General features: G+C 46.8%; 2 protein-coding genes across 3 annotated transcripts in view; both read left to right on the forward strand.

The window, feature by feature from the left end:
- LOC147463770 (187-kDa microtubule-associated protein AIR9-like) overlaps positions 1–19,500 on the forward strand; it is a 203,495-nt gene that overhangs the window by 91,376 nt on the left and 92,619 nt on the right. The window lies entirely within an intron of this gene.
- Positions 18,315–19,238, forward strand: LOC147463771 (uncharacterized). The gene has a single exon (XM_086483135.1). It carries the CDS (start codon positions 18,315–18,317, stop codon positions 19,236–19,238), a length of 924 nt encoding a protein of 307 aa, XP_086339261.1.

Genomic DNA, 19,500 nt, shown 5'->3' on the forward strand with positions numbered 1-19,500 from the left:
TGGGTTTGGATGAGTACGATGGAACATGTAATCATTATGCTGACGCCACAAGGTCCAATAAGCCCAATATCTAACCCAAATAAAGAAGACCGCAAAACGTTGTAGTGTCGGCAAATGCCAAATGCCCAGAACCTTATGTGAAAGACAACCCCAGAAAAACGGAACCACATACAGGCCGATACACGGCGAAGGAAGTCTCTAGTAATGCAACAGTCCCAAAACAAATGGCAAATATCCTCTTCTGCCATCGAGCAACGAACGCAAGAAGAAGGGTGAATATGACGCGCCCTAAGAAAAGTGCCAACTTGAAGCTCTCCAAGAAAACAGCGCCAAAGAAACAATCGCTCTTTTAAAGGCAAATGGCTTTTCCACAAGGCAGAGAGAAGCTTCCTCCACCAGAGATCAGATTTGTGCATGCGCCAAGGGGCATTACAATATTCAACAAGCCATGATTGTGGTAGAAGAAGAGCATAAATTCGACCTGCAGAAATATCTCGAAAAGGTGTTTCCCGAAGTTCCCAGTCAGACATGCGATCACCATCAGGCAAAGGTGAAACAGGCAAAAAGTTGAGCACCATGCTTTGAAGCTCTCTCCAAAACTGACTGCAATGCATACCCAATCCAAAACGGCGAGTGGCGAAGGGAAACTCAAAAGTATATCCGGCCTGATCGACTACATCCTTAACCACACGAATGCCATGACTAGAGAGAAAGTAAGCCTGACGAGGGGAATGGTCGACCAAAGTAAGAGAGAATAGCCGGCTCCAATGAAGACTTTCCAAACAAATCGAATCACCTTCCTACTGAGGATTCCATGAAAGGAGAATCGTAACCTCTTTCCAGGTAGATACCAAAATGGAAGCAAGAGGACATCGAGGAATGTGCCCTTCCATCTTGCCAAAAACCACCTCCCAAATAGATGATTGCCAATGGCCAAAAGAGAAAGCAACAACATGCTGACCAAGGTATGCAAACATGAGAGTCCAAGACTGAATTTGTTGCGCAAGTGTAGGCAAGAGCATAGCTTTCCTAGCAAGAACATGCCTGCGCAAATCCAAGATATTAAGGCCACCAAGACGTTTAGGAGTGCAAAGCTTCTCCATCGACATCAAGCGTAAGCCTTTTTTTTGAGCATGGGTCCGCCACAAATGAGACATAATGTCCGACATAAGAGAATCAAGACAAGGACGAGGCCAAATCATCAGTGGCAAAAAGAACTGAACATATGGCAACAGTATGCTTTGAACAATTCGCAGACGAACATCTAAAGGCCAAGTGGATAGCTTCCAGTAATGCAATTTGACATTTAAACGTTGCATAATCCAAACCACTTCCTGAGATTGAGTGACATTCCATTCAATTGGATAACCCAAATGCCTAGGGATCACATTTGGAGAAATAATCTCACTCGGCCACAATAGACTATGCCAATCACAAGCACAAAGAGGTAGAAGCTTCGATGTACCAAATTTCACTCTTAACTTGAGCCGCAATGCCAAAGAATACCAAGGCTTCCATAATCGCTTCGACATCCGCGTGCTGATTACGAGGCATAAACAACGAATCGTCGCCGTAAGCTTGACCAACGAAGGTGCGACTCAAAGGTAACCGCAGACCGTGAAGACACTCAATAGAGGTCAAATCATCAAGATAAGTCAACAGCGGGTGAGTGGCAATAGCATACAACATAGCACTAAGAGGGCAGCCCTGCCTGACCGAACAACCAAGAGGCCAAGATTTTGTTAATTCACCCTCCAAGATTCCTGAAGACCTGCTACATGCATACAAGAAATAAACCACATTGGGGAATTTAGGACCAAACCCTAGGCACCTCATCATGGCAGCAATGAAGTCGCACTGTACAATGTCAAAGGCCTTTTCAATATCAACTTGCATAACCAGCACATCCTGCTGAGTGTACTTAGCATACTCCATGCCAATCATAACATTAGCCAGATTGTCCATAATCTGGCAACCAGGAATGAAACCATAGCCTGATGGAGACCTGCAAAAAGATGGTCCTTAATGCGAAGCACCAACATCTTAGCCAATATCTTATACACCACCAACATCAGAGTAATCGGGCGCCAATGAGAGAATCGCTCACAAAGCGCTTGCTTAGGCAGCAACTTAAGCAAACCTTCTTTCTAAGTTAGAGGCAAATCCTGTTTCTCCCATGCTGCATTTATCATGAAAAGCAGTGGTTGTTCAAGAGCGTCCCAGAAGGAGAGGAAAAATTCCACAGTCAGCCCATCCCAATCGGGAGACCGCCAATGAGCAACGCAGTATGCAATTCCGAGGCAGTGAAGGGGTCCTTAAGGCAACATGCATCTTGCGGGGATATGATCGGACTAACAAAGAAAGCATCAATTGACTCACATGTCAAACAACCGAAGATGCTTGAGAAGGAGCAGCAAACACCTGTCGATAATGCAAAACCATGGCATCAGCAAGTTCTTGCTTTGAAGAAGTCCAAACACCCGAGTGAGACATGACCCGCTTGATTGCTTGTGAGACTCTTGTATGATGCAAGTCCTTAAAGGATTGCTTCGAAGCAACAGCCTTTATCCATGAAGGCTTGTTGACGGGCACGCGTCTGCCATTTAGCAAGCTTTTGCTTGTCATTATGATGAATACACGTAGAAGCTTTGCCAACACCTCAAAATAGCCAACACCTGCAGCCATTGACGAGCTTGCTTCGCATCCTTGACATCCCCCTGAGGGCACTGCATGTAATGCGTGCCATAGTCACAAATAACACTTTGCACCCTCATAACAAAGCGATACCAGGTAGCATCAAGATCAAGATGCATGTGAGCAAGCAGAGGGGGAATAATCTCAGAAATCATGTCACGAAAAATTTCATGAGTGAGATGAGCATTGTTAATAAGGAGCAAGCGTTTCCTAGGAAGAGGCCGATCACAAAGAGACTGCCCAAAATTCACATTCAACAAAACAAGGTAATGATCCGATAACTGTAAGGAGTAATCGATGCTGACCTCACATACAAAATCCTTGTATTGTTGCAAATTAAGCAAGTACCATCGATCCAACCGCGCTCGGTAACAATATGCTGAAAAGTAAAACTAGAGACATTTGGATGTAAATGCCGCCATATATCAATCACCTAAGTAGAAGCAAAGAGATTATCCCATTCTTGCCTTTATGCAAATAACATATGTGAATTATCGGTGGTACTATCGTTCATGCCAGGGGTATTATTAAAATCACCGCAAAGGAATGCATTTGAAGTCCATAAGCGAGGAGAGATGTCTCACCATAGAGCGGCTCTTTGCCCAAATGATGTATGCGCATAAATTCCTCCGAATTCATATACGTGTACGTTCAACAGGCATTGTACCACCATTCAACGGCTGTTTGTTATACAAGAGAGCTGGCTGAAGCTCATGCCGAACCAACATCAATAAACCTGAATAATCTTGCAGACGAGCGTATGCAATCCAGTAACCTGCAAAATAAGAACCTTGACCAGCAAAATCATGTTGATTGTGTTCTTGCAAAACAACTATATCTGCCCAACATGTATGTACATAGTGCCAGGTCAGTTGCCATTTATCAAGGTTACATAACCCATGCACATTGTATAAAATGCATTTAATGCACAGGGATGAAGTCGAGATGCCCATATGGACATCTCCCTCCACCACATCCATGCTAGAACCCATCCGGTGAGTCCAAGCAGGAAACTTGTCCATAGAATTTGCCGGAGAGATGGAGGCCTCACCCAAAAGTACATCATTGTAAGAGTGCATCGCTTTTTCCCAAGCATCAATCAACGTGTGATTGTCATTGCAGGGAAGCTGCTTAAACGATACATTCCTATTGGTGTTAACGAGAGGAATATAATTACGGGAATATGGTGAAGTACGAATTTTCACTGTCTTTTTAGCCACAACCCATGAGCCAACATCACTCGACCCAACATTTTTGCCTTTCCCTGCAGTTATATTCCCAACATTAGCAGACTGCGGATTTTTGTTTTCCCCTTTATCTGCATTGGGAGTCACCTTCATAGCAGGGACTCCATTCAATTTAGCTTCACCAACAGATTTGCCTATAGGGGCAGGGGTAGAGGATGGAACAGGCGAAAGAGGGGGCTAAAAAACTGGCTTAGGACATTCAGATTGCATGTGACCGAATCTACCACATCTGAAACAGGAGTTAGCAAATTTGCCCCATTTAAGTTTAAAAGGACGTTTGCCCACTGAAGGATCTCCTGAATCCACCATAATTCCATCCGGGATATGCTTGTCTGTATCCCAAAGAATGCAAAACCTATTGGTGTTCGCATCCAATTTCGGGGGGCAACTGACCTTGCCAAGCTGAGCAGCCAACAACGGAAGAAAATGCCTCCATGTGCGAGTGAAATCGACAATTTCCACCCACACAGGACATTTGTGACTAATAAGACTTTGATAGTCGTTCGTAAGTTCCCAGGGCAGAACATGGGTCATGTGCGTGCCAAAAAAGAGGAGAGACATCTCCAACAAAAGGTTTCTAGCCTCAGTATCTGCCAATAAAACCTCATAGAAACCCCGAGCACCAAAATAAACGCCTCAGACAGCCTGGCGTTTGAGAAGGAAATCAATGGGGACCTCATCGATGTCCGATTGGCTAACCCCTATTGCAACCATGTCTATTCGAGATCAATCAGACCAAAATGCTGCAATTTTTTCGATCAGTTCTTGCACTCAAAAGAAGTCAAGAACAAATCAGTATCATTATGAGGAATTCCATTTCATAAAGTCATCCAACAGAATTCTATCAGCTCTTAGTATCCCTGAAGCTCAAAGAGACATCAGTGACTTTAGTATCAAAATCGAGGCATCTGTTGACAAAGGAGTGGAGTAACTCCCCTCTTGTCCATCCCACTACACCAGATCTTCGGCCAAGCTGAGTTTCTGGGTTCCGTTTGGAGTAGACTATGCTAAACCAAAACATCAAGGTAAAGTTTCACAATCCGAGTAGTATCTGCTAGGTCCTCCTCCTCCATCCACTTTGCATCAAATGCAGGAAAGTTCTTGAACTAAACCAAGAACTGCCTTCGCACTTTACCTTTCTTCGTATCGTTATGTGCCAAAATCTGTTCAGGAACAAGAATCTCCTCGTTTTCTTCCACTTCGGGTTGCTCATCAGGCTCCCCATCATCAGGCACATCACCCTTAACAGGGTTCAAGAGACTCACATGCAATGCATTATGAATCCTCCAAGTATCTGGCAGTTTCAATCGGAAGGAGACATCATTTATCTTGTTAGTGATCTGGAAAGGTCCGTAGTATCGCATACTAAGCTTTGGAAAAAGCCTCTCCTTTCCCTTTTTCTTTCGTAGGCGTGCCTTCTCAAAAGTAAGAGCACCCTATCATCCTCCTTCAATTTCAAGTCGCGACGCTGGCGATCCGTTGCCTTTTTTTGTCGTTCTTGAGACTCCTGCAAAGTCTCGCGAACCTTGGCAAAAGCCGTATCCAAACCTCGCGAATATTAATCCGCTTCAAATATCTAATCTTTCGTGCTCAGGAAGGATGGAACCTTCGTAGCACTTTCAACAATCTCACATGGCGTCTTCCCCGTCGAAGAGTGTATCGTGTTATTGTAGGCAAATTCCACCAAAGGTAAGTTCTTTTCCCATTGAGTCTTCTGATCCGAGATACAAGACTTCAATAAATCTAAAATCACTGAATTGGCAATCTCAAATTGCCCGTCAGTCTGCAAGTGGAACGATGACGAGAACTGCAACTGCGTGCCAATGTTCTCCCAAATTGCCTTCCAAAACAAACTCATAAATTTGGGGTCACTGTCGGAGACAATCGTCTCAGATGTGCCATGTAATCGGAAAATCATTGTGATCATTCTGTGTTCTCGGGAGATCAAAAATGAAATCCATTGCAATACTTTCCCAGGGGTGGGTGGGCATGGGTAAAGGCTGTAACAATCCCTGTGCCTTATGCCTGTCAAACTTGACCTTCTGGCATACCAAGCAACTGCGCACAAACTCTTCCACATCCTTTTTGAGTCTCGGCCCAAAGAAGTATCTCTCTACCCCCTTCATGGTGGTAGCAATGCCCCGGTGACCCGTAAAAGGTGGACAGTGGCATTCAATCATAACCTTATCCCTCAACGGCTGTGTAACTTACAACATAGACTTTTTCGTCAAGTAGCCCTCCCGAAGGGAGTATCCAACTACTGTTTCCCCATCCCGTATCTGTGTGAAAATATGTGCAAAATTTGTATCTGTGGCATACTGATCGACCATATCCTCGAAGCTCTTATGATGTATCGCGGAAACAGCCAGAACCAACGGTTTCCGAGACAAAGCATCTGCCACCACATTCTTCTGTCCCTGCACATGGACACTCTCGAAGTGGAACTGTGACAAGATGTTCGCCCACCGCATCTGCTTTTCCGAAAGATGCTTCTGTGACAAGAAGTAGCGCAAACTCTGATGGTCTGTAAAGACAGTAAAATCCGCTCCGAGTAGGTAATGCCGCCACTGAGTAAGAGCATGGATAACCGCCAAAAGCTCTTTCTCATAGATCTGTGCTGTCATCTCCGGCCTAGAGAACAAACGGCTCTCGTAAGCTATGACATGGCCTTCTTGCATCAAGACCGCACCCAGACTACGACCACAAGCATCACAATATACTTCAAATGACTTTTGCAAGTCCGACAAAGTCAAAATAGGTACCGTAATAAGTGTGGCACGGTCTCCTCAGCTTCAAGGCATGTGGGGTAGTGGGAAGGTGCAATATGCCGAGCATGTAATACATTGCCAACAGGTAGAGCTCCCACCAAGCAGCGCTACAAGAAAACACGTTCCTTCAAAGGGAGATGACTTTGCCAAATACGAGACAGTGTGTTGCCACCACAAGGATGACTCGGAGAGCAACCACAGCTGATAACCATGATGCACAATCCATATAACAGGCTGAAGGATGGCATTTACACTGCTTGCTGAGATGTAGTCCAATCTTGTAGTAGCCAGATTCCAATCAGAGAAGCGAGACTCCACATCCAAAGGAGGAATGGTAAGTGATCAGCAAGCATCCCTTGAATTTCCCGCCAAAGAGAAGAATAGTGAGGACCCAACTGAAAGCGGGACACTGCATCAGCGAATGAAAGAATCTCATAGCTCTAGCATTATTTGCACGTTTATAGGTGGCAAGGATGCAGCGGCAGGATGTAGTACAATGGTCTCACTGTGCTGATGAGCGTTCCAACGATGGTAATCTCTAATACGAAGTCAGACCAACAACATTAAGTATCTAAGCTATATAAAGCGTTATGTTCCTAATACTGGCATCACCCAAATTGGCACCATGAAATACCAATTACAAGGGTAAAATAGGATGATAACAACCATAGTGCCATGGAATATCCATTACGAGCATCAACGTCTCTCCCACAAGACATCAGGCTCCCTGATTAATGAGAGATGATCTATCAAATCATCAAGAAAGGGATTAGTAAATTCACCAAGGTCGAAGCGAAGGCCCTGCCCCAATGCAGACTCTCCAAACGAAGAGAGTTACCCACAGCCGATAGTCGACCATTCCAAGCCAAATGCAAAGTCACAACCTTCCAATCAACAATGAGAGAAGAAGTAAAGGGACATCCAGGAATATGTACTTCAAGCTTCCCAAAAACAACATCCCAATAAGTCGGTTGCCAATGACCAAAAGCTGGGGTGACAATGTGCGTACACAAATGTGTGACCATGAGAGCCCAGGGTTGCCGCTGCTGCACCAAAATTGGCAACAGCATAGCTTTCCGAGCCAAAAGATGATGTCGCAAGTCCAAAATATCTAGTCCTCCAAGCCGCTTTGGAGAACACAGCTTGTCCATAGAGAGAAGCCGAAGACCCTTTTGGTAGACGAGGTTCGCCAAAAATGCTCTAAAATATTGGACATGAGGGACTGCAAGCGCAACCGAGGCCAGGATAACACAGGCAAGTAAAACTATACATAAGCCACAAGGATGCATTGAACAATCCCGAGACGTACATGAAGTGGCCACGTGGACAGGTTCCAATAATTCAACTTAGAATGTAGACGTTGGAGCACCCAATCCAGTTTTTGCATAGCCGATACATTCGAACCCAACGAATAACCCAAATGGCAAACCAGAACATGGGAGGAACAATCTCTCCAAGCCACAATATCTTATGCCAATCACACTTCTTCAGAGGCAATAGCTTGGATTTACAGAAGCTAACTTTGAGACCCGCTGTCAGTCCAAACAAGTGAAGAGTATGCACAATTTGCTGTACATCATCATGATGATTGTGAGGCATAAACAAAGAGTCATCCGCAAAGGCCTGACCAACAAATTGTTGTCCCGAAGGTAAAATCAGGCCATGTAGCCTGCCACTGGAAGTCAAGGAATCCAAATACAAAAACAAGGGGTGAGTAGCGATTGCATAAAGCAAAGCACTCAAAGGGCAGCCTTGCCTTACCGACTGTCCCAAAGGCTAGGATTCTGTAAGAGATCCATCCAGCAAGCCTGCAGAAGTGCTATGTGCATACAAGAAAAGCACGACACGGGATATCCTAGGCCCAAATCCCAAGTGTTGCATGATATCCACAATATAATCCCAAAGAACAGTATCAAAGGCTTTTCAATGTCAACCTGCATGACCAGGACATCCTGTCAAGTGTATTTTGCATATTCCATACCAATGATGACATTCGCGAGGTTATCAGTAATTTGACGTCGTGGAATGAAGCCATATTGAGATTGATGCAAGCCTTCATGCAGAAAGCACTTGAGTCGGTTAGCTAGCATTTTTGCCATTAATTTATATACCACAGGCATAAGTGTAATAGGCCGCCAATGAGAGAATTCTCCGCACAATGCATGCTTAGGTATCAGATTGAGCAAACCTTCTTTCCAAGTGGAGGCCAGTTCCTGCTGTTCTCAAGCTGTATTCATCATGAACAACAAAGGCAACTTCAAATAATCCCAGAAGGACAAGAAAAATTCCCCAGAGAGACCATCCCAACCAGGAGCTCTCCATCGACCCAAATCAAGCAAGCTGGCATGCAGTTCCAGCTCAGTGAAAACAGCTTCCAAGTCTTGAGCCTGCCGCATCGAAAGGATGGGAGTAACATGTGATAGAAGCAGGTGACGCGCTTGGCAAGCTGCTCTCATGGGAGAAGAAGGGGCCTCCAAAGTCTTGCCATAATGAGAATGTAGGGCTAGTGCTAGCTCTTGTAAAGTGGAGGTCCATTCCCTTGACGGTAATCTAACTCTCCGTATAGCTTGAGACTGCCTGGAGCTATGCAATTGCTGGAAAAATTGTTTAGAAGAACAACCTTTATCTGCAAAAGCCTGTTGTCGAGCTTGAGTCTGCCATTTGGCTAATTTCCTCTCATCATTGTGCCGTAACATAGCGCGAGAAGAAAACAACTTAGTCGCTTGAGTGTCAGTAAGAGAAGAATGATTCGCCAAGTGCGTCAGTCTGCTACAAGCATCCTTTGCCTGACTAACTTGTTCCGTTAATTGTGACAAATAATCCTTGCCATAATCCTGGATAACACATTGAACATGCATAACAAAGCGGAACCAAGCTGCGTCCATATCAACATACATCTGGGAGATCAAAGGCGGAATGATATCCACAATCATAGCACGAAAAGGCTTATGCTTGAGATAAGCATTATTGACATGCAAAAGCCTCTTCTTGGGCAGACGATCATTGACATCAAAGGGGCCAAAACGAAGTTTCAAGCATATAGGAAAATGATGCGAGAGACACATAGCATAATCAATCTTCATCTCGCATACAAAGTCATCATACTGTTGCATGTGGAAAAGATACCAGCGATCCAGCCGAGCGAGATACATAGATTTGAGCATTATGTTGAAAAGTTAATCCTGGATGAGTCGCATGCGATAAGAGCCACAAATCAAGCCCATTACATGTCAACATAAATTGATCCCATGATTGTCGTTCCGTATGAAGCATGTGGGACTGCCCAGTAGTATCATCTGCAAGGTTAGGTGCATTATTAAAATACCCACAGAGAAATGCATTAGTGTAGCCTGCTACAGTGTCACTTTCACTTTCACACGACAGTAGTTTACAGTTGGGCTTTGGTCTGGTCAGTTCACACTTGGGCAGAGACACGTGGTAGGGTGGTCTAGTGGACATCGTGGCCAGGTCACCACCGCCACCCAGTGAGGATAGACTTAGATGATGTTCTTTATGAGCCGTTGGTGGCTCTTGATGATTGTACATATGAGTAGTCGTTTTGGGGCCAGGGGCATTATCTTGCACGTAGTTGTCTATAGTGAGTCACTTTTGCACCATCCCTGCACATCTGAGCCTCGACACCCCCATTGTACCTGTGAGTCCTATGCTGGAGCTGAGTGTGCTGCCGCGCCAGAGTCTTGTATCAGTCTTTGAGATAGTCGAGTCATATGTTCTGGTCTGCTGTTGTGTCTTTGTGAGCTCTGTTGATGTCTATTGTTTCCTTTCTGTTCAGTTTGTTTGAGTGAGATTGTCACGCACATTGCACGGAGGACCACCCACTGTAGAGAGCAAGACACATTATCCGCGCTACAGGTTCTCTCATTTTGGCGATCACGGTGGGACCTCAAAGGAAGTCTCACTCTTGTGGGGATAAAATCGTGAAGCTAATCGGTTGTTACCTGGCTCTGCACACTTGCTTACATTGTGTAGATAGTCTGCAAGTCTGGTCCTCTCTCGCCCTGGTCCAAGTCCTAGTCCTCGCCCTGGTCCAGCCCTCCTCGTCCTGCCAGCTAGGTGGTCTAGTCACTGGTCCTGGACCAGGTGGTCTAGTCACTATCCTCACTTGTTCTGTGTTAGACCTGTGCTGTTCACTGTTCACTGCATGACACATACAAGGTGGTCAGTTGAGTGTCAAAGCGCACTACTGAGCCCTCTTAAGCACTATAACAGAAGACGCTCGGTGGTATCTAGTAGAAGTCCATTAACCTCATCAACCTTACCTCCACATACGCCATCCTCCATTCCTTCATCTCCCATTCCTTCATTCCCCATTCCTTCATCCGGTTCCACATCTTCCAGATCACCTTCTCCAGTAAAGCTCTATCCTATTCTGCTACAGCAGGCTATTGAGCAACAGGGGCCATGGAGGCGTTGGCTAGCGTGTTGGCCAAGGTAAACATCAAGTTCCCCACCTTCAAAGGACTCTGCTCGGAAGATGCGGACGACCATGCACGGAGGTTCGTATCTCTCTGTAGAGGACGTGGTCTTAACAGGGAAGATGCTTATGTGGTACTTTTTCCATCCACCTTGGACGGCTTAGCAGACAAATGGTACAGCCAGTTTGCAGAGAATCATTTTGCAACTTGGGCAGACTTAAGACAACAGTTCTGTGCAGCTTTCAAGCCGGGCGACTACCAAGAGAAAGTGTTGGATGAGTTGGCCAACATGGTGCTCCAGCTAGAGGAGACTTTTGCGGAGCTTATGACCAAAACCAAGTCTTTGGCTGCCAAGCTTCCCAGCAACCCGGTGAATTCATGGTTAAGAAGTGGGTGGAGAAGGCGCTTCCAAAAACCTCTCAGCAAAAACTCCGGGAGAGCCTTTGACCTGACGCCACTCTGGAGGAATTCATCGCAGCTGCTACTAGAATAGAGGGGGCTAGGAAGCTGTTCAACAACTCTCCTCACATAGATACTCCCTTTGTGTTCTCCGAAGGAAGTCCTGCTAATCCTTTGACTTCCTTGCGTAGGGAACTCGAAGCCCTCAAACTACAACGCGCCCTCGAAGAAGAGAAATCAATCTCTCTGAGACAAGAGAAACCATCGCATCTGGAGGCTTTCGATCAGATCAAGAGAGAACTAGAAGAGCTTCGGTCTCAGCAGGAGACCAAAGCTATGGTATGGTGCAGCTCTTGTCGCTCTCCTGGACATCCTCCACAGGACTGTCCCCTTCGGGCTTATTGCCACTTCTGCGAAAAAATCTGGGCACGAAGATAAGGATTGTTACTATATCAAAGGATTGCGGCAAATACAACAAAATCTAGGTCCTTCTCTCCAATAAGGGCTAGCACTTGCATCCAATATGGTCTCACCCTACGGCCATCAAAACCCGTTGCCTCCTCTGCTGACAACACCCCCTATGTAGCAAGGTATGCACGACAACTTTGCACCCCACAGTTTTTATCATGCCAGTACTCCCTCAATTCCCCAAAGTTTCTACACCTCAGCCTCCAGCACCATGCAACAACAAGAGCAGCGACCACCTCGTCCCCCGTTTCGTCCGTCTAATCGGCCAATCCTATGCTACAGATGCGGTGAATATGGGCATTACCAAAGTAAGTGTCCTTTACGTGAAGGGTCTCCTCCCTGCAGACATTGTCCGGAGTCTAAGGACCACTACAGTAAAGATTGTCCCAAACAAAGAGCATCCTCATCTTCAGGCCCAAATCAAAATCAACAAGAGTTTACAATCCCGAAAATCAATCTGATCACAGTGAACACCACCCCTCAGCCAATACCTGCTACACATATAGTTCAGCCACAACAAACAGCAGAGCCTACTGGGGTGCTCACTCGAGCACAAAGAGCAGCCCTGGGTTTAAGTTTGCCAACAAGACCATCTGGTCCAACACTTCAGCAACCTGTTCAAAATGTCGCACCCGTCAGTGGTGCAAAGAATAGGCCAATCTCTATGCTTTCGGACATTGATGGAGCCTTCTTGGCAGCAGTAGCTGACTTGCAACATGTCAAAGTTTTCGAGGAGTCCCAGGTTGTAGAAGCTAGGCCCACAGCGGAGGCAATCTTGAAGAACAGCTTTTAGCAAGTGTCTCTTTATGAGATGCTCCGGCTAGATGCAACCCTTAGAAGTGACACCCTCTCAATAATTCAGTCTTGGTACCCTGGTACAGGGCCTAGTGGCGGGCACCTACCTGTGCAGCCCCTGGAGTCCTACATGATTTCATATCCAGCTGCTCCCCTCACCGACTATAAAAGTCCACGTCTTACTGTATCTATTCTTGGGCAGTCATTCTCAGGCGTCATAGTGGATGGTGGGTCTGGAATCAATCTAATGCCTGAATTTACCATGTCAGCCTTAGGTCTGTAGCCTACTCGCCCTGCTCCATTCACTGTTACATTGGCAGACCAGAGGACAGTCTATCCTGTGGGCATAGTAGAGAAGGTGCCTTTGAAGGTGCAAGACTTCACATTTAGCTTGGATTTTGTGGTGGTCAGTCTTCCTCAGGTGGAGGGAGGATTTCCTTTGCTGATTGGTAGACCATGGTTGCGGCTTACTAAGGCACTTCATGATCCGGCTTGAAGGAGGGATGGATCCAGTGGCTCAGCACAGCTCATTGTCAGTACAGTCCAACCCCGACCCTGAGCAGCCCATCCCACCTGACGTGTCTGACGAGGACGTGCTACAGTGGTTGGAAGCTACCACTTCGATGCCATGCTACATGGTCTCTACTCAAAACTTACCTATGCCGCAAGTAACACTCTCTCTTCAAACTCCTCAGGAGGACACAGATGTCCAAAGTCCTACAACAGACAGTACAACAGTCGAAGAAGTAAGGGTGTCAGCCCCAAATTCTCATGCTTCGAATGACCCGCCGATGAAAGCCCTCGGTCTTGGGGAACCTATAACACACCACCGAAGGGGGAAGAAATCTCCTCTGCATGCACTCGCCAAAGATTTCCCCCTTCTTGGAGCATCTCCCAAGTCGGACCCCCTTCAAAAGCACTCTGTCATGACGTCTGCATATGAAGATTTACCCTTCGAGGAGCTCCCACAGGGATGGTTACAAGAAGATTATGTAGAGTTTCCAATTGATCAAACACGTGCACATGATGTCTTGAAGCTCCAAGAGGCAGCTCACCTCTCATCTTCAGAAGCACCCTCTCCAGCTACACCCCCAGACCCGGTTAGAGAAGTCAACCTGGGAGATCCTGACCACCCTTAGCACGTACTGTTAGTAGCTTGGTTATGGGAGCATCCCGCATTACTAAATCAGGTAGTCTCTTTCATACACTCTTTTAAAGATGTTTTTGCTTGGTCCTACAAGGATTTAGAGGGGATTCCACCAGAATTGGGTGTCCACACTATACCTCTGGTTGAAGGGGCTAAGCCTGTAAGAAGCCGAGCTTACAAGCTCAACCCGAAGTATGCTGAGGCGATCAAGGCAGAGTTAGAAAAAATGCAAGAGGCAAGGATCATAGTACTTGTGGAGCACTCTGAGTGGTTAGCACCTATGGTGATAGCGCCTAAGAAGCAATCCAACAAAATCCGTGTGTGCGTCGATTTCCGTGCTTTGAATAAGGTAACTATCCCATATGGTTTCCCAACACCTTTCACTGAGCGTGTGCTCGAAGATGTAGCAGGGCATGTATTGTACAGTTTCATGGATGGGTTTAGTGGATACAATCAGTTAGGCATCCATCCAGGTGATCAGCTGAAAACGGCCTTTGTGACTCCCTGGGGTATTTTTATATACACTCGAATGTCTTTTGGGTTGAAAAATGCCCCACCTTCTTTCAATAGGGTGGTATATCTCATCTTTTGTCCTCTGCTTACGGATCATCTTCGCATCTTCATGGACGATTTTTCGACCTTCTCAGGTGCTCAATGTTCAACCCCAGTGGAAAACCTAGAGGAGCACCTCGCTCAGCTCTCTGCTGTCTTCCTCAGGTGCAGAGAGGCACGCCTAAAGCTAAATCCTAACAAATGTCATTTTTTGGTTATTGAAGGCACACTTCTAGGCCATGTGGTGTCTGCTAAAGGTTTAGCGCCTGACCCAGAGACATGACCCAGAGAAGATTGTGGCAATCTTAAAGTTACCACCTCCCATCAACCCAAAAGGGGTACAGAGCTTTGTAGGCCACACAGGGTATCATCGCAGGTTTATACGCATGTATGCACAGGTGGCTCAACCCCTAACCCGCCTAACCAGTGCTGCTGTTCCCTTTCAATGGTCAAAGGCAGAGGCTGAAGCTTTTGCATACCTTAAAAAAGGCCTCACTGAAGCGCCTATCTTAGTAGCTCCCGATTGGTCTCTCACCTTTCATGTGCATACAGATGCCAGTCAACTGGCTGTGGGTGCGGTGCTAACTGAACCTAGCAAGGAGTATAACCTGGATCGCCCTGTTCACTATGCAAGTCGCCTACTCACCAAGGCAGAGTGCAACTATAGCACCACAGAAAGGGAAGGTTTAGCTATTGTGTATGCGCTGCAAAAATTTCGGCACTACTTATTAGGGGTCCACTTCACAGTTATTACTAATCACCATGCCCTGCGATATCTGCTCAACAAGCCGCAGGTTGCAGGTAGAGTATGGTGATGGCTACTCTTATTTCAAGAGTTCGATTTCGAAGTGGTACTCAGGCCCGGCAAACATCATGTCCTTGCCGACCACCTTTCTCGCGTTCACACTGGTGAAGAAGCAAGAGGTATGTGATGTATGTCAGCGCTGTGGCCCTAAACCAAGCAAACAGTCAAACCGTCCTCTGCAGGTCTCTATGGCATGGCAATCCTTTGAGAGATGGGGCATAGATTCTGTAGGCCCAATTACTCCCTGTGCCCAACCCGGCAATCGGAAGTATCTCTTGGTGGCTACCGACTACGCAACAAAGTGGGCAGAGGTACTTGCAACAACGGACTGCACTGGCACTACGGTAGCCAAGTTTCTCTACGAAAATATTTTGTGCAAGTTTGGATGTCCCTTGGAAATCACCAGTGACAGGGGTAGTCACTTTGTGAATGAAACAATTTCTACCTTGCTGGCCAACTACAAGATTTTTCATAGAAAATCTTGTTCCTATTACCCTCGAGAAAACGGGCAGGCAGAGAGCACTAATAAGGTTCTTATAGCACTCCTGCGGAAAGCATGTCATCTTCATCCCTCGACTTGGGCTCAAGCTATCCACTGTACACTTTGGGCATATCGAACTTCTTTCAAAGCCACAACCAATCATACCCCATTTCAATTGGCTTTCGGTTTGGAAGCGATAGCACCTTTCGAATTCAACTCAGGATCCCCGCGAGTGGGGAGTCTTCGTGCCAATGGAAATTTGGGGTCGGCATTTGTCTCTCGTCTTTTCCTTTTGGAGGAAAGCCGAGGTTTGGCTTCACTGGCTCTAGAAGCAGAGCAGCTTCGTCGTAAAGCTTGGCATGATCGCCATCTCAGGAAGCCGCAAATAACGCAAGGAGCACTGGTGCTACTTTATCAGGCCAAGTTTCTGAAAAAAGCAAAGAAGTTGGTCCCAGCATGGCAAGGACCGTATAAGGTGATGGAGATTCTACCCCACGGCGCTGTACAATTAGCCACTCTCGAAGGAGTTTCTCTGCCTTTAGTCAATGGATCTCGGATCAAATGCTATCATGCTTAAGAAGCCGCTCAAGGGTCTAACCGCGCGACAATCAAGTGTTGAGCTTCGCCGACTCTTGAACCTTTAAATAGCTTCGAAATCACTATCTTCCGCATCGCATCTTGCTGTTCCGTTTTATCTTATCTCTTAGACCCTCTCCTTAGACAACTCTCCTTCTGTAGACTCTGTTAAGCTCATAGGTTTGATTCTGGACTTGGATCAACTCTATCCTTCACTCTCTCTGTCTTCAATCTCTGTTGGTCTTGGACATAACCAAATCCCCTCAGTCCACAATCTCGACTCAGTACCTTTTCTCAGCTTTTGCCTCTCAAGTGAATCTCAGTTCTTTGATATGCATAAATGCCTTTGTATCATTGAGTGGGGTATTTATGAAAGTACTTTGCGTTTTATCTGCCATTGCTCATTCTTTCTGAGTACCTCGAAATTATCCATGATTTCTATTAATCAAGTCTATGTATTGGTCGTCGCTAAATCTTTAAGATCTCTGGGATAGTTCCTACGTGTTAAAACTCCCTCTTTATTTTTTCTACCCTCGACTTTGTCTATCCTCTCAACCCCCCCTAGCCCTAATCCTAGCCCTAGTGCTTTCCCAATCCCCTCGCCCTAGCCTTGACCTTACTCCCGTCCTCGCCCTAGCCTTGGCCTGCTTCGCCCTTGACCTAACTTATCCCTCGCCCCTAGCCCCTCGCCCTCACCCCCTATTCCCTCGTCCCTAGCCCCTCACCCTCTCGCCCTCGCCTCCTTCCCCTCACCCTCGCCCCCTTATCCCTCGCCCCTAGACCCTCATCCTCTCGCCCTCACCCCCTATTCCTCGCCCTAGCCCCTCGCCCCTAGACCCTCACTCTCTCGCCCTTGCCCCCTAGCCCCTCTTCTCTCGCCCTAGCCCGCCCCTAGTCCCTCGCCCTCACCCCCTATTCCATCGCCCCTAGCCCCTCACCCTCTCGCCGTCGCCTCCTTCCCCTCGCCCTCGCCCCCTTATCCCTCGCCCCTAGACCCTCACCCTCTCGCCCTCGCCCCCTAGCCCCTCGCCCTCAACCCCTATTCCCTCGCCCCTCGCCTCTCGCCCTAGCTTCCCTCACCCTCTCGCCTTGTCCATCCCCTCGCCCCTAGCCCTAGCCCTAGCCCTCCCCTTCACCCTCTCGCCCTTGCCCCTAGCCCCTAGTCCCTCGACCCTAGCCTCTAGCCCCTGGTCCCTAGACCTAGCTCTTCCTCCCCTCGCCCTCGCCCCTCGCCCCTCGCCCTTCGCCTTAAAAAAAAAAAAAAAACAAACAAGCACCACATATCTACGAAAAGCAATTCGGGCGGTTTCTCACTTCTTAACAAGGGCATATTTTACCTGCGAAAAGCAACAAAGAAGAGGAGAGAACGTTTTACATGCAAAAAGACAACGCGAAAAGCAGAGAGCCTTTATTATAGCCTTGGTACTCTGTTCAGTCCGTCATCCAGTACCGAAGTGGGTCTCGCCCTTGCTCCTGCCACAGTGGGACTCATCAATCAGTATAGATTCTCAGGCACACTTGATAAAGATGGTTAGAACTCGCAATAAAGAAAAGCATCTCCAATCTGAGGAAGAGTCCTCTGCCTCTGGGGATAGCTCTGACAGTAAATCAGATTACACTCCTAGTTCAGAGCAGCTTTCAGAGGAATCTTCAGAGAAAGAGTCGCCCCAGTGAGTCTTGCTGACAAGGTCACCACTCTCCAGGTGCCTCGTCCGTCTGGTGCCCTCTCCCAGGTACTTCTAATAATGATATATCATTTACAGGCTCCGAATCCAGCACTCAAGGATGTGTTCTCTCAGCAGCAATTGATACACTTGGGTCTTCAAAATTTGGCTCAGACCGATTTGTCTGCCATTATCTCTACTGCCAAGCTATGTGCCCTCTTACTAACTTTTCCAAAGCTGAATGATACTGCACTTACAGCAGCGGAGGATATAGGACAGGCTATGGGAATATTGATTGTGCTGGCACCTTTGCCCGCAACCAAAACCTTCTCGAATCTCTCACCAAAAGAAACTGCAAATGCTTGTCAGGAACTTTTACTGGACTCACATCCAGACTATCACAGGAGTCAGCAACTGTATTCAGTATTACAGTATAATTTTTTACTGCGAGCACCGGAAAGAACAGGGGTTTCATCTTCTCCAGGTTCTCCAGCAATATGCGATGCTCTTTTTTGTCTCTACCACTGCCTGCCATACCCATTTCACAATTTGCTGTTTAAAGCGCTACAGGACAGGGCAAAGCGTTTTCGGACTCAGCGTAAAGGCAAAGCGGAAAGGTTCAATTGCTATGCAACGCCTATTATGTATTGGGTAGTACAGATTATGCAGCAAAAGACAGATGCAAAAGCAGTTCTCACCCTTCAAGATGATCCAAAAGAGCAAGAACGTTCCAAAATGGCCAAAGGGAAAGGCATCTTGCGCAAGAGGGCAAAGGTACAAAAAGATTCATCTGAGCAGCTGGCAACACTACTTTTCTCAGAATCACATGTCAAAATCTCTGACGTCCATACTACAACACCAACAGTGCGTATGTCTACTTCTGTGGCCACCTCAACTTTCACACCACCTCTTGTGAGTAGTGTTGCAGTCACTAAAACACAACCTCCAGTGGTGTCGCCAGCACCACGTACTACTCTTAATGCTGGGGCACCGAAGGATACTGCAGGGGCATCTAGCTCTGGGGCGCCTACATCTGACAAGCATGACATATATGATACTTTTGCGCCTCAGGCCGACAGACTTTTAGAGGTAGACAGAAGAGCCATTTCGACGATTATCAATGCAGTCCTCTCATTGCAAGGTACCAACGGTCTGCATCGCGCTTGCTATGAGGGTATGACAAGGGAAGTGCAAACGCATCTTTAACGAGCGATGGATAGGGACAATTTTATTGCTACAGCTCAATATCGCATAAGAATCTTAACTCAACAGGTAGTGGACCTCAAACATATTGTCCACACTCAGCAAAAACAGTTAAAAGAGGCAAATGATATGACCGCAAGAGTTCAAGACCTCTCTCCGGTGGTACATACACTATGTCCTTGTGCAAAATACCAAGCTGTAGCCATTTCACAGGCAGTTCCAGCCACAGCTACCACTACAACTACAACCCCGGTTTCTCAACAAG

Source organism: Adiantum capillus-veneris, chromosome 2, assembly GCF_014529385.1.
Source record: "Adiantum capillus-veneris isolate H3 chromosome 2, ASM1452938v2, whole genome shotgun sequence".
Taxonomy (NCBI): Eukaryota; Viridiplantae; Streptophyta; class Polypodiopsida; order Polypodiales; family Pteridaceae; genus Adiantum; species Adiantum capillus-veneris.